General features: G+C 43.4%; 1 protein-coding gene across 1 annotated transcript in view; it reads left to right on the top strand.

The window, feature by feature from the left end:
- Window positions 1-13,743, top strand: part of CDC73 (cell division cycle 73) — a 113,347-nt gene that overhangs the window by 29,962 nt on the left and 69,642 nt on the right. The window contains exons 8-9 of the mRNA XM_079981521.1: window positions 836-934; window positions 3,290-3,368. Coding sequence (XP_079837647.1) covers window positions 836-934; window positions 3,290-3,368 — 178 coding nt within the window. The remainder of the gene's footprint in view (window positions 1-835; window positions 935-3,289; window positions 3,369-13,743) is intronic.

Raw genomic sequence — 13,743 nt, 5'->3', positions numbered from 1 at the left:
AAAGAGACAGAAACTGGAAATATGTGACAACTCATGTGCATGTGCAAATTGATTAAAAGTTGTTTCACATGCTACTTATTATCACTTACTGTCTGAAAATGTGCAAACGGTAAGAGACCGACTGGACGCAGGTGGCGCTGTGGGTTAAAGCCTCAGCGCCTAGGACTTGCCGATCGAAAGGTCGGCGGTTCGAATCCCTGCGGCGGGGTGCGCTCCCGCTGCTCGGTCCCAGCGCCTGCCAACCTAGCAGTTCGAAAGCACCTCCGGGTGCAAGTAGATAAATAGGGACCGCTTACCAGCGGGAAGGTAAACGGCGTTTCCGTGTGCGGCTCTGGCTCGCCAGAGCAGCGATGTCACGCTGGCCACGTGACCCGGAAGTGTCTCCGGACAGCGCTGGCCCCTGGCCTCTTAAGTGAGATGGGCGCACAACCCCAGAGTCTGTCAAGACTGGCCCGTACGGGCAGGGGTACCTTTACCTTTTACTTTGTATTTTCTAAGCATTAAAGTCTCTCTTCCTTTAATACATTTGTGCAAAGAGACAGAAACTGGAAATATGTGACAACTCATGTGCATGTGCAAATTGATTAAAAGTTGTTTCACATGCTACTTATTATCACTTACTGTCTGAAAATGTGCAAACGGTAAGAGACCGAAGCGTGGCAGAAAATGTTCAGTGGTTTTGTCACTTGCATTTCTTAAAATTGTGGCTTCTAGCTATACTTTGTAGTACACTGTATAGATGTAAATTTATATACCACACTTTTCTATTATACACTGCTTCAGAAGACACTGGTTAACAGATAAATAGTATAACACTCAATCTCTTGTGTTCTAGAACTTTGCCAAGAATATTTTTGCAATTCTTCAGTCTGTCAAAGCAAGAGAAGAAGGACGTGCACCTGAACAAAGACCAGCACCAAATACTGCACCAGTGGTAAGACTTATTCCTCAATAAGGGTTTAATTGGGTTTAATTAAAAAGCAGAAGGATTCAGGTACTGAGCATTTAATTGCAAAGCAGATATCTTTAATACTGCTTCCCTTGTATTTTGTCATGGCAATGGTTTGAATGTCCATATTACAGAAGTGAGGTTTATGTGAAAATTTACACCCTGGAAGAAATTATGTAGATAATTGAAACAGAATGCTTGCTAATTTTAAAAGGACTTTGGCAATGTTGGCACTTGTACTTTCCTTAAAATTCCAAGTACAGTCAAACCTTGGTTCCCGAATGCCTCGGTTATCATATGTTTCAGCTCCCCAACGCCGAAAACCCGGAAGTAAGTGTTCTGGTTTTCAAATGTTTTTCGGAACCCGAACACCCAAAGCTCTTGCAACTAGGCGGAAGCAGTGCCTCAGTTATTGAACGTTTCGGAAGCCGAAGAGGCTTCCAGAAAGGATTACGTTCAACAACTAAGGTTTGACTGTAGCAACATTTTTTCCAAAAAAAGAGTCCAGAATAAACGTAGGAAGTGTTTGAATCCATATACTTGTGTGAAATAAAACAGATTTATTCAAAAACAAGGGCAGCATCCAACAAAATAGTTCTGTTAGTGCAAGGATTTCAGTTTGTGCAACGAAAGTTGCTCTCCGTGCAAGCACACCCACCCCAAATCTGCTCCAGAAGCCTGGAATAACCCGCAGAACAGGTTTAGTGTGCAGATTGGAGAAGAGAGGGAAGAGAAATTATATTGTGCAACCAAATGTCCCTGTATTGTATACTGCCCCAAATTCCAAATTGGTGTAGATTCTACTAACAAGACTCCCTGAAATATTATTATACTGTTTAGTTTTATTAATAGTGGATCTGTTACAGAGGGTACTTTAATTACCACTCTTTCTGGATGGCATTCAGGTTTTGCCTCTGCTGTGGACCTTCGCTGGCATATCTCAGCTCTTCTTCTATCCCCCTGCTGTTTCCATGCCTTTCTGTGTTTTCCGTGTCACTTAGTTAGGATAGAGTTTGTTTATCTAGAATCAGCAAGGTGACCAGGACTTAAAACCAAAGGCAGCCTGGTGTTACAAAGTAATGATGATGAGGCACAATACCTGGTGGCTGAGTTGGCTCAAATTCCCACTTTCCAAAATTCATATTCCTAGTTGTACCAAAGTCCGGTGCACTCTTTCCATTCTCGCCGTAACTTGCATGTAATGATAAGATGATGCCCAGAACTGCGATGGCCACTTGAACATTGAAATGGATGGGACTTTGTTTCACGTACACTGTACCGAATGATTGAAACCGTGTTAGTAAATGGCCTATGCAAAAGATGGATGAATTGGAATTTGCTGCCCCATTAGACTGACAGCATTTCAATTACACTTAGGGAAAGCTTCCACTCCTCCCAAGTTTGTACTTAATCTGTGCATCTCAGTTCCAAATGGCGTTTACTTAGCAATAAACACCTCTGACTTGTTGGAACCTGTATACCTGTTCTCAGTGTCGGCAATTTTGGTTAGAAAAGGCGAATTGGTTGGCAGTCAATTTCGATTATTAGGGGTCGAAAGATCAATAAAAGCTACATAAAGATGACTGTGTTCTTTATGTTCTTAGTATATGTATTCCATTCTTTCTCTTAGGTTTAATTCATAAGTTGTTGGATTAGTTTGAGAACTACTGACCCTTGCCATGCCAATAACATTTCTAAATATTAACCATGTGGATCAATTCAATAATGGCGTTGGAACCACTTTTATCCATCTAATCTGTTTTGGGGGGTTTTTTTGGTTTTGGTTTAGGAAAGATTCAGTGGCACTGGGATCAGGCAACTGGAAAACAGCTCTTGCATTGCTTTGCTAACTCTTTAAATTGAGCCTCACTTAGTACAGTATGATATTGTGCTGAGTTTAGAAGACCTTTCCACTAGTTTAGAAGTCAGTAGATAAGATTAAATAGCAAATCAGGTTTAATATGAAGTACCTTTGAATATATTAAAATAGTAAGAGTTGAATCCAAATACAGTTTTGTGCTAGTGAACATCTAATGTTCCGTTAGATGGGGAACATGGTTTTTTCCCAAGTTCCCCTATTTGCTGCAACCCTCTGCTTAATATTTAATAGGGTTTCTTGACATGCAAAAACAGCTTTTCAAAGGGTGCAGGAGCCTGCAGAGCTAGGAGGAAGTGGTGAAAAGCAAGTGTATTGATTGCATTAAGCAAATCCATTGGATATAACCCAAAGTAAATTCTGCATCATCATTTCACATATCGTAATAATAATCTAAGTGTATTTTTTTATTATGACTTACATTAGCATACCACAAAACTTATACTTTACATATTTGTTTTCAGGACCCCACTTTGCGCAACAAGCAGCCAATTCCAGCAGCCTATAACAGATATGATCAGGAAAGGTTTAAAGGAAAGGAAGGTAAGTTTACTTGTGTTACCTGTTTTCAGTGTCAGCAATTTTGATTGGGAGAGGGCACACATGCTAAGTAAAACAGTACAGTGGTACCTTGTGTAACTTACCGGCCCCCTTCTGAATGCTGCGGGTTACGCGCTCCGCTAACCCGGAAGTAGATGCCCCTTGTTGCGACCTTTACCCCGGGATGCGAGCGGAAGTCACACTCTGGCGGCGCGGCAGCAGCGGGGGGCACCATTAGAGAAAGCGTTAGGAGCGGTTTCCTGTTACGAACGGACCTCCGGAACAGATTAAGTACGTAACATGAGGTACCACTGTATGCTTATTTTCAAATCCCTGGAGTTGACCGTGTTGATCAGGAACCTCTTTCCGAAAAAGTAGCAGATTAATGGGGAAAATGAAATAAGACATAGCTATTAAGAAGCAAATGGTACTTTAAAAATAGTAAATACCTATATTTGAATTTTATGAATTCCTGATATGTCATATTCATAGTTTCTTTGCTGATAGTACCGATCAGCTAGACAGTTCTGACACTTGGTACTTAAACAATCATCTTTTCTTTATCAACTCTAGAAAAGCTGAGGTAATTATTTCAGTTCTGCTTTCCTGTTAAACAAAAGCCTAGTTTCCTGATAAATTATATCCCTAGAGTGTCTCCATTAATTAATATGTTATTGGGAAGAGTCTCGTCTTTCCACCTCTCTCCAGAGAGGTGTAAGAATAAAATATGTCAGACACTCATTTTCTGTCAATCTTTCTCTCTGTGTGTGTACGTACCTCTGTACATACGTGTACCAGTTGCCATCACAATTTGTCATTCTACATTGTGGCCACTGAGTTGTATCCATATGAGAGCCCTCCACTGATGGAAGGGTCCCAGCACAACCTCTGAACATATTGCCACCAGCTCCACAAATTAAGGATCAATATAATTCTGAGTTGGCACTGCAGATCTTGTCTTCTTAAATCAGGATTTTAACCTGCTTTAGGCTGCAATTTCCACTTGTGAAGAGTGAACTCTGATTAGCACTATCATCCACAAACCTTAGAAAGGCTGGGAGGGACTCATGCTCAAGAGTAGAGGGGTTGCTGGTGATAGGGAGTGCAGAATCTAGGCCCCTTAACTGTAGCTGCATTGTGTTGGCCCCAAATGAAGAGGCCCCAATTGGCTGTGGCTCTTCTGCTATCACAAAATTTCGCTGCCAGGTGTTTTATTTTTTCATCTAATGTTCTGTGACTTGATGTCTTGTGAAATGATGCTTTAAATATAAAGGTAGCTTATACATTTAATAAGTGTACTGAAAGGAACCACAGGCTAGCTGAGCTTGGGTAAACATGGAATCAGACACTCAGAATTTCTTTCCAAATGATTGGCATGCCATACAGGTGGCCGTGTTCTTGTTCATGTGAACAATTATTACAGCTCTAGTTGAATAATTACTGTTCTGCCCATTTTATATGCGCTTTGACAATGTTAGTTAATGTTCTTGGCATCTGTCTGTCTCAAGAGACAACGGAGCACGCCTCTGAGGGTCTAATGGCTGCATTAGCAGCACCTAAGTGATTTTCCCAGGATGCACACCTGGGCAGTGTGTATGGATATCCAGGGCTGCCCAGATGACAAGACTCCCCTCTCAGCCTCACTGACGCAGTCCAAAGGAAAGCAAAGCAATACATTTGGCACCAGCTTGGCTGCAGGAGTAGCAAGAAAGAAGTGTGCAAGGAGCCATCCTATCATCTTAGGGACTCCATTCTGGATTTGTGTAGCATTTACTCCTTAGCCTTTTCTCCTCCAGAAGATACCCTGCAAGGCAGCAGAAGTTTAGGACTGGAGTTTTCCTTCTCCTGGATATGCAGTGTTCGAAACTCCCATTGTTCTAGGCACATTTTGCGACAGGGAATTTCATTAGCACGAGCCGTTTATGAGCTCTGTGTGCAGTATTGCACTTAAGATTTCAGATTAAAACTGCAGAGTGGAAGGAAAGGTGGACCTTTTTCTGCCTCCCCACTTCTAGCTACTCTGAAGTAGAAAGAGACCCTCTTAAGAATATTAGGGGGTGGGCAGGGCAAGGACTAGACCAGTGGTTTCAAACTCAAATTCATCGGGGGCCGCATCAGCAGTTTGGTCACCCTCAAAGGGCCGGTTGTATTGGCCTAAAATATTTGAGCAGGCTGAGACCCCCGAAGTTGATGGGCTTTGACATTTAAATGGGGTGTGTGTGGCATGTGATAAATTATGGGAGGTTTGAGCTGGTCTTTGACCAGTAATAAATTATGATGATGGTGATGGTGATGTGAGGTGGGGCCTACCTGCCCCCCTCAATATTTTATTCAGGCTGACACCCCTGTAATGAAAGATTACTAAAGTCTGCCCCTGTGGTGATGTATCATAACATTGTGCAGGCCCAGTCTGAGGGCACCTTTACCGGACTGCGTCTTGTGGCTGGGGCTTGTCTGCGCCTTCTCTTCCTTCTCCGCCTGTTGCTGCCTCCTCCCTGTGCCAGGCGCTGGCGGGGGGGGGGGAGAGATGTGCCGGTTGCACCCCAGTTTCTGACGGGGGCCAATGCTGCTTGTTCCTCCCTCTGCTTCTCAACACTGCAATATATCGCTACCGTATCACAACATCACTATCACAATGTTGAAAAGTTGGTATCGTCTGCTTTTAGGGGCTGAGGGGCTTACTCAGTACGGACAGGGGCACTCCTAGGAATTTATTGGATTTCAAATCCCTGGATTTCAAATCCCATTGGGGGGGGAGGGGCGGACTTTGGTAATATGGCACCCACCCTGAGTGAGGACAAAATTTGGTGCCCCCCCAATAGAATAAATAGGCATCGTTATCATTATTTTGTGCTCCCTTGGCTCGGGGCGGGTGAGGCACCCACACAGCCCCAAATCTGGCGCTGGTGGAGGAAGCACATTTCCACGACGGGCCGAGCTGCCCCTGTGGATCCGGCTGCCTAAGGCAGCCGCCTCCCCTTGCCCTCTGTGGCAAGCAGAGGCTGAGGAGGCGCCAGGCGCGGGGCTCCCGTCCACTTGCCAGCAGCTGTCGGGGAAGGCGTCCGGCCGGGCTCCGGGGCTCGGTGGGGCCCGCTGGCAGAGGCCGGCGCTGCGCCTCGCCTGGGCGTGGAAGCCCTGCTGGCACGTTGTTTCCCACGCCGTGCGTCCGCGCCGCGCTCCCGCCTCCATCTCGGCTCGCTCCCTCCCGTCCTCCGCCTCTGCGCCTCGCCTGCCAGACTTGCACCCCTGCCCGGCAGCGGCGGCTCAGCGTAGGCCGAGCATTGTACCAGCGAAGGAGCGTTCGGCCGGGCAGCTGTGCTCCGCTTGCTGCTGCTGCTCGTGCTGGGCGCCTCCTGGGCGGCGCGTCCGCTGGACCGGAGCGGCCGCCAGAGATGCGGCAGCCCGCGGGACGAGGTGGGCGGCCTGCGGGGTCGCGCCAGCGGGGGACCTCCAGAGGCAGCCTCTCTGCTCACCACCTCCTTCGTCCTGAAAGGCGATGCGGCGCACAACCAGGCGATGGTGCACTGGACGGGGTCTGGCACCCATGGACTAGACCATATGAAAAATGAGCATAATATTTTAGCTGCAGTTCATTCATTTTCAGCTTTGTATTCTTGTTATAAAAATAACATGCCCAGACATTCCATTGTTGCGCCCGTAACCTAGGTCTAAGGTGCCATATGGCTCCTAACTTTAATATATCAGTTTCTAACACTGTAGATGGGCTGCCTTCCTAGGTTGATGGGCCCCACCTGTCCTTCAGAAAATGCCTTCTTGACCATTTGTCCCGCTATTGGTCTCATCCGCTCAATCCACCAGAGAAGTCCCAAACTCACTGAGCATTTGAGATCCATCAGCTACCTTTATTTGGTTTAGCCAGCCAGTCAAATCCTTTCTGGGGTGTGGCCACTGTTGCATGCTGACAGCTTCTAGGAGCCACAGGTGAGAGCTGCGTGCAGCGTGGGGACCAAAGGTGGGCAAACTACCCAGAAGGAGCATGATGTGTTCCCCACCAGAGGTACTACCCCCATATACCCCATGTTAGCTAATATAGCAATGCTATATCCTTAGATATAGCACAAAACGGTAGTGCAGAATTACCATTGCTCCAGTATACTGGGCAAAGATGGATGTGGAATTCAAAATTTGATGCCCGTAACATATACAGTATGCAACTCCTCTTCAGCAAACCTCATGCTGCCTTTGCACAGTGTGTCTGTCTGTGCTATCACTCCCCATGCCTTCTGTAATGGCAATCCAGTTTAGTTAATGCCATGTCCCTTAGTCTATTGCATGCTTTTCAGGCATGCTTTCTGTTAAGACTGTGCTGTTCAGTTTTTCTGGTTTGAAGAAAACAATGGAGATTGGGTTGCAGAGTGTATTTCCCCCACAGCTGGTAATAGCTTTGTAAAAAGGAAATATTCACATCCTTTCTAAAGCAATTTTGTGTCCTCAAAGATTATAAGAACAGAGTCACGGCTTCATATCTTGTGAATAAAAAGCCCTATGGGTTTAACAGAGCATGGTAATAAACACTGGCAAACCTTTAAGCAGAATACATCAGCCTTTGACAAAGTACAAGTAATTTTTGGAAATGGTTACTGTCTGATAAAAATAACTCTGTGACACACCAAACATTCAAGTGGAAAATGTGATTAAGCTGCAAAAACAGTAAAGACCTCTAACTATCATCACAAGATATCTATTGCCCTCAGCCTTCTTTCCTTTAAAAAAAAAACCACCTTCAAAATCTCCTTAATGTTACCCAGGTCTTGTAGCATTGCTGTATACTTAATTTTATTTTGCTATGATTCTCTCATTTCATACAAATTAATTCTGATAGCTTATTTTTTTAAGCTGCTTTAAAATTTGTTTTTTATGTTCAAAGCTGATTTGAGCATTCATTTATATTTGTATTGAATTATTCATTTTTATGGCATAAGTCGTGTGGTGAAGCAAAAGTACTAAATATTTTAATGAATGCAAAAATGAATGGGTTGAAGAAGAAAATCTGATACAGAAAGAAGAAATTCCATATTGCTCTCAATCAGCAGTTGAATGTCAACCTGATGTCAACTGGATGAGCATTTGCATGTGTTAACTGGAATAGTTGCACTATACTGAAAAATATACATTGCAGGCAGGTAGCGTGCATGCAGATATTGCAGCAAGAAGCTTAGCTGTTTCCAGGGAAAGGAAGCCCCCTGGCACTGCCATCTGTCTTCTGGTGGTGTGGGAAGTAGAGCTGGCTAGGGTTGGGGCTGGGTTCTTTTTTTTTTTTTTAATAAATTTTTATTAACCGGCCAATCACATCGAATCAAACCACATCACATAGATTCCAAATTACAGTGCCAGATTTTTAAATTTTGTTGGGGGGTCCCATACTTCCAGATCCGAGGAAGGATTCTGATCTAATCATTACTTCTGCATTAATGTACAAATCAGTCTAAATAAGTCCAAATAGATGTTCAAACAGTCCAAACACATATTCATAGTTCTTTCCAGTCTTATCTTGCTGTTTCCACATCACTTCTTAATCAAATATTTTCTCTTTGTCCTTTATGGTCTCTCCTGATGGTCTCCTTAAGCCGATATACACCGGTAATGCTCCTGCGTAGATTTCCCGTCGTGAACCTCCATCCAGATGGTTCCCATAAATCATCACCTTCGGAGATAAGATCACTTTTTCCCTCGTAAATTCATAGCTCTGTCGTACTTAAAGCCCCTTTGATGAGTCTCTCCCACGATATTCACTGTCCTCCCAGGCTTATTCCTCCGACAGAGCTTCCCAAGATGGCGACGGCGACATTTTTGACTGCGTAGGAACAAAGCTCTTATACTTTCCACAGTCTTCTAAAAACATACTTTGATTCGAAAGTTTATCTCCACACAGCCTTAGATTCACAGCTTAAGTCCTTAAAACCTCATTTCTGGCTTTTGACTCTTGAAGGGAGGGGATTCTTGGGGTTAATCACATAAGTAAAATAAAACGTTTTTCCCCCTCCCCCATCAGTCTTTGCCATACCGTATCTTCTCATAAATTAAATCTTGTTTTTCCAGAGACCTCTTTATTGCAGTATTCACTCCTCCTCATTTCCTGAAGTATGTGCGTTCCTTCGTGCCAAATCGTTTCTTTTGAAGTTCTCGCAGCTAGTGGCGCAGATCAGAGATGGCGTCCAGGAGTGCCGACCCACGGGAGGGTTTGTGCCTAATGCCCCCACCCCCCTCAAAAATTCGGGGGTGGTATCGGGCACAGCAGGCATACGGCCCCACTCACCATCTTGAGTGGGTTTAGGGAGGCTAATTACTCCCAACATAGCCTCCAAATACCTCCCGTGGGTCGGAGAGATGTTATTGTCGGCCATCTTCCTATGCGCCCCCCCCCCCTTACAACCCTGGAACCAGGGGTGGGGGGTGGCTTAATAGACTACAGTATAGTGTAAATGTAACTTTTGTATGCATTGGGAAAGAAACAAAAAGTGTGACTTGCTTTATTGTGTTACTCATTTTTTTGTGATGGCTTGTAACCAAACTATCCAAGGCATGCCTGTATATAGTTATAAACTAGCATTATGATGGGTGTGCGTGTATGAAGGAGAGGATTCATGTATTGCACTTGCCTGTTGGTACAGTGGTACCTTGGTTTTCAAGCATCTCGGAAGCTGAATGTTTCGGTTTTCGAACGCCAAAAACCCAGAAGTAATTGCTTCCGTTTTCGAACGCGCCTTGGAAGTCAAACGGCTTCCGTTGTGTGTTTTTCAATTTTCCCAATTGAACTTGCAGCCAGCCCTTTGTGCCTCGGTTTTTGAATGTTTCAGAAGTCGAAAGGTATTCCGGAACGGATTACATTTGAGTACCGAGGTACCACTGTATTTGCTTTACTTTTTCCAATGAAAATGCATAGAAACCAATGAATTACATGGGTAAAGCAAATAAGCACAATTAAGGACATCATTAGGACTCCCATTAACTCAGTTATTAAGACTCAATCCTTCTGCTCTTTCCGTTGCCTCATTCTGAATTGTATTTCTTGGTCAACCTGGGGTCCTGATGGAATTTTGTAAACCAGCTTACATTCACAAACAATTTATATAGTGTTTAATGTGTACACTGTAAGTTGCCTTTACCATGTTTTTTCCTCACCAGAACTTTGTTAGGCTTACTTTTCCTATTTTTGTGACAGAGAATGGATGCTGAAAGTGTCCAGACTGATTGCCCTTTTGCCCAACTTAAGTTTGTAATAGGTGGAAAATATAAGCAGTATTTCTGGTGGTCACTGTAGTCTTCAGAAAGTTCATTTCTGTTTAGCATGTACGGTAGCAGGTAGGAACCCCAATTACCAATTGGGTTTTTTGGGGGGGCGGAGGGCTGTGAATCCTAAATTTGTGTGGGCCTCTGTTGGTGAGCCATTTTAGGTCAGGAGTCACCAACATGTATCTGTGTTCACACCTACCTGCAGAGGACTTCCCTCGCGCCTGCAGAATCTCTTCCCCCTACCAAAATAAAGTATTCTTTATGAAAGAAGTATTTCATAGTAGCGAGTAGACAAAGTATGTAGTAGGTTGTGGAGTGCATGGATTGCCCGAGCAGTTTCTCAGTTTTGCAGATATGCCCACAAACCCCAAAAGCATGGCAAGCTCTGATGTAGAGTAGGCACTCGTGAAAATCCCTCCATTCCTGCTATGGATCTGTTGACCAGCCTGATCTTCCCTGCCAGTTTGGGTTTTTTTTCTTCCTTCCATGGATTTCTGCTCTGTGAAGTTTGAATATTTTATCCTACTCAAGTCAGTTCTTGAAGAGCTTTCCTCTATGGATGACACATTCCCTTTTTAGTGCCCCTGTCTTCTGATTAAAGAGGAGCTAATGTTTTTTCTGCCTGCTCTCCTAACTGCTGGACAGAAAGGAACTTCACAGCAAGGTTTCTAATGGCAGAGATGGACTTGAGCAAGCCTTACTAGGTAAGGTATAAAGGTCACAACATCTTGGTAGATGAAAGGAGGGACACTGAGCAGGGTCTCTTTAGTACATTTTAAACAGCACGGGTTGTTATAGAGGCATGCTTAGTTATATGCAGGACCAAGGTTGCAAAGGGTTTTCCAGCATCTCTGATATGACCTGGACTACCAGTTAAATATGTTCCTACTGTAGCTGTAGAAATCTTAAGTGCCCAAATTCTTAAAGGCTAAAATCCTAATGTAATGGTGGCCACACACACACACACACACACACACACACACTTTAAAGCAGGCATAGGCAAACTCCAGCCCTCCAGATGTTTGGGACTACAATTCCCATCATCCCTGACCACTGGTCCTGTTAGCTAGGGATGATGGGAATTGTAGTCCCAAATATCTGGAGGGCCGGAGTTTGCCTCTGCCTGCTTTAAAGGGATAGTTTTCTAAACATAGCAAATCTATCCTCTGCTCTCCCTTCCCACCCACTTCTTCTTTCATAATAATGCTTCGACTGTAATAACTAATAAAAAGTTACATACTTTCATAAGTACATATAATCCATTCTAGGTGTAAAGTAAATTAAAATTAGCTCGTATCATCCAGGTACTATTGTCAAAGGCCATCAGCCTTGCCATTCGAATTGAGCTTTTTCTGAAAGTGCATCATGAAAATGTCCCATAGTTTGTATAGACATTCTTCAGTATTACAGGGTTGTTGATCATTCTACTATTGAATAATCAACCTAAATTGGATCTTCTTCTTTTTTGTATAAATTCACATGATGTTCTTCTTGTTTAGTAACAAGCAGCAGGGCTGTGAAAAGATGACATTTTCATAGGAATTTTATGTCCTTTTTATGAACCTTTTTTCCAAATATCTGGATAATACAGCATGCATTGTCCACAGTCTTGAAAACAGGTTTCTGTGTGTTGGATCTAAAAATTTGTTTGTCATATGGGCACAGTGGAGGTAGATACATGCAGTAGATATTGTGATATGAATTACTTTGGATGCAGTGAAACATCTCATGAAACAGGTACTACTTTTGCTGTAGTTAGCCACATTTCAGGAATACACAGTGGCAATATAATCTCTTTGCACCTGTCACCAATTAACATTATAATGCATTAAGAGATTTTGTTCCAGTCAGCAAAACCTCTGGCATTGCTTGGCTTGGTGATGATATGAAGGTAGGTGTTCATGAGTATTAGAATATTGCAAACATTGCAGCTTCTGTAAGGGCAATTAAAGACTGGCCTGGGAAATTTCCCATGCTTACTCCAGTGGCAGAAACACTAAGGTGGATATTTAGAGGAAGACAGAAAGGTGAAAGAAAAAGAGGCATGGAGGATGGATGAAGAAATGGCAGAATCAAAAGCTTCCCCGTTGTGGAGATTTACTTATACAGAACAGATTTGTCTCCTCCATACCAGAAATGAGAAATTAGAAAAATTGGTTTGAGATGGTAGAAATGTGTGGTTCTGATTTTTGTTTATGAGCATAGCTCAAAACTAGCCTGCCTCGTTGCTTAATTTGTATGCATAGAGGCACCCTGAAAGTACAGCTAAATGAAAAAGCAAATTGCAGATATATGCAACACATTGATTATATATGCACACAGTAATCTTATTACTGTAAAAACAAATAGACTGAGCTCTAATGAAATTGATAAAAGCCCTTTTAAAATATATTACAATATTGAACAGATAACTCTTTTGAATCACATTTAAAACAAATGCTTTCTTCCCTTTGCCTCATCTCTGGGCATGGAGAATACCTTTTGTAGGCCAAAAACTGTTCTCACTTGGGGCAGAAAGAGTGCTGTTACGTAATTTCCATTAACTCTGAAAGGGCTTGCATGCAAACCCTTCAAACCTGGTCCATTGTTCTTAAATGGGGCAGCTCTGGTTTTAGCAAAGAGGAATACCAAGGCATTTTGTGCTGGCAGGTTGAGGGATATATATCATTGTGGCATGCCTGCTTGTTCCAGAGCACTGCATACTTGCCTCAACCTGTACTGATAGGACAAAGCAGTGGCAGCAGAGCTACAGAAAGCCACAATTCCAGGTTAAAGCATTCTGTGGTAGGTTTAGCTTAATATCAAGGGGAGGGAATAGAGAGGGGAAGGTAAATATATTTTTAGAATCTGTGGTCATTATTTGATGGGCCACTCACCAGCCCACTGACTTCTTGTTAAACACTGTAATTAAAAAATGTCCAAATAAGCATATGGCATCTATAGCCGCAAATGATTTTGTGGTAGAGGAAATGAGTACCTGCAATTTGCTGGCTTTTATTCTGCTACTTAAACTGCATTATAGAGGGGACATAAGAGACAGTTCTATCTTTTCATTCAGCTCCTCCTCCTCCCCCCCCCCCTGCCATTCACCCCATCTGGGAGCTGTATTTGTAAGATAGTTACT

This window comes from Podarcis cretensis (genome assembly GCF_951804945.1).
Source record: "Podarcis cretensis genome assembly, chromosome: 6".
Classification (NCBI taxonomy): Eukaryota; Metazoa; Chordata; class Lepidosauria; order Squamata; family Lacertidae; genus Podarcis; species Podarcis cretensis.
The sequence above is the reverse complement of the archived record's forward strand: the minus strand, read 5'-3'. Positions and strand labels throughout refer to the sequence as shown.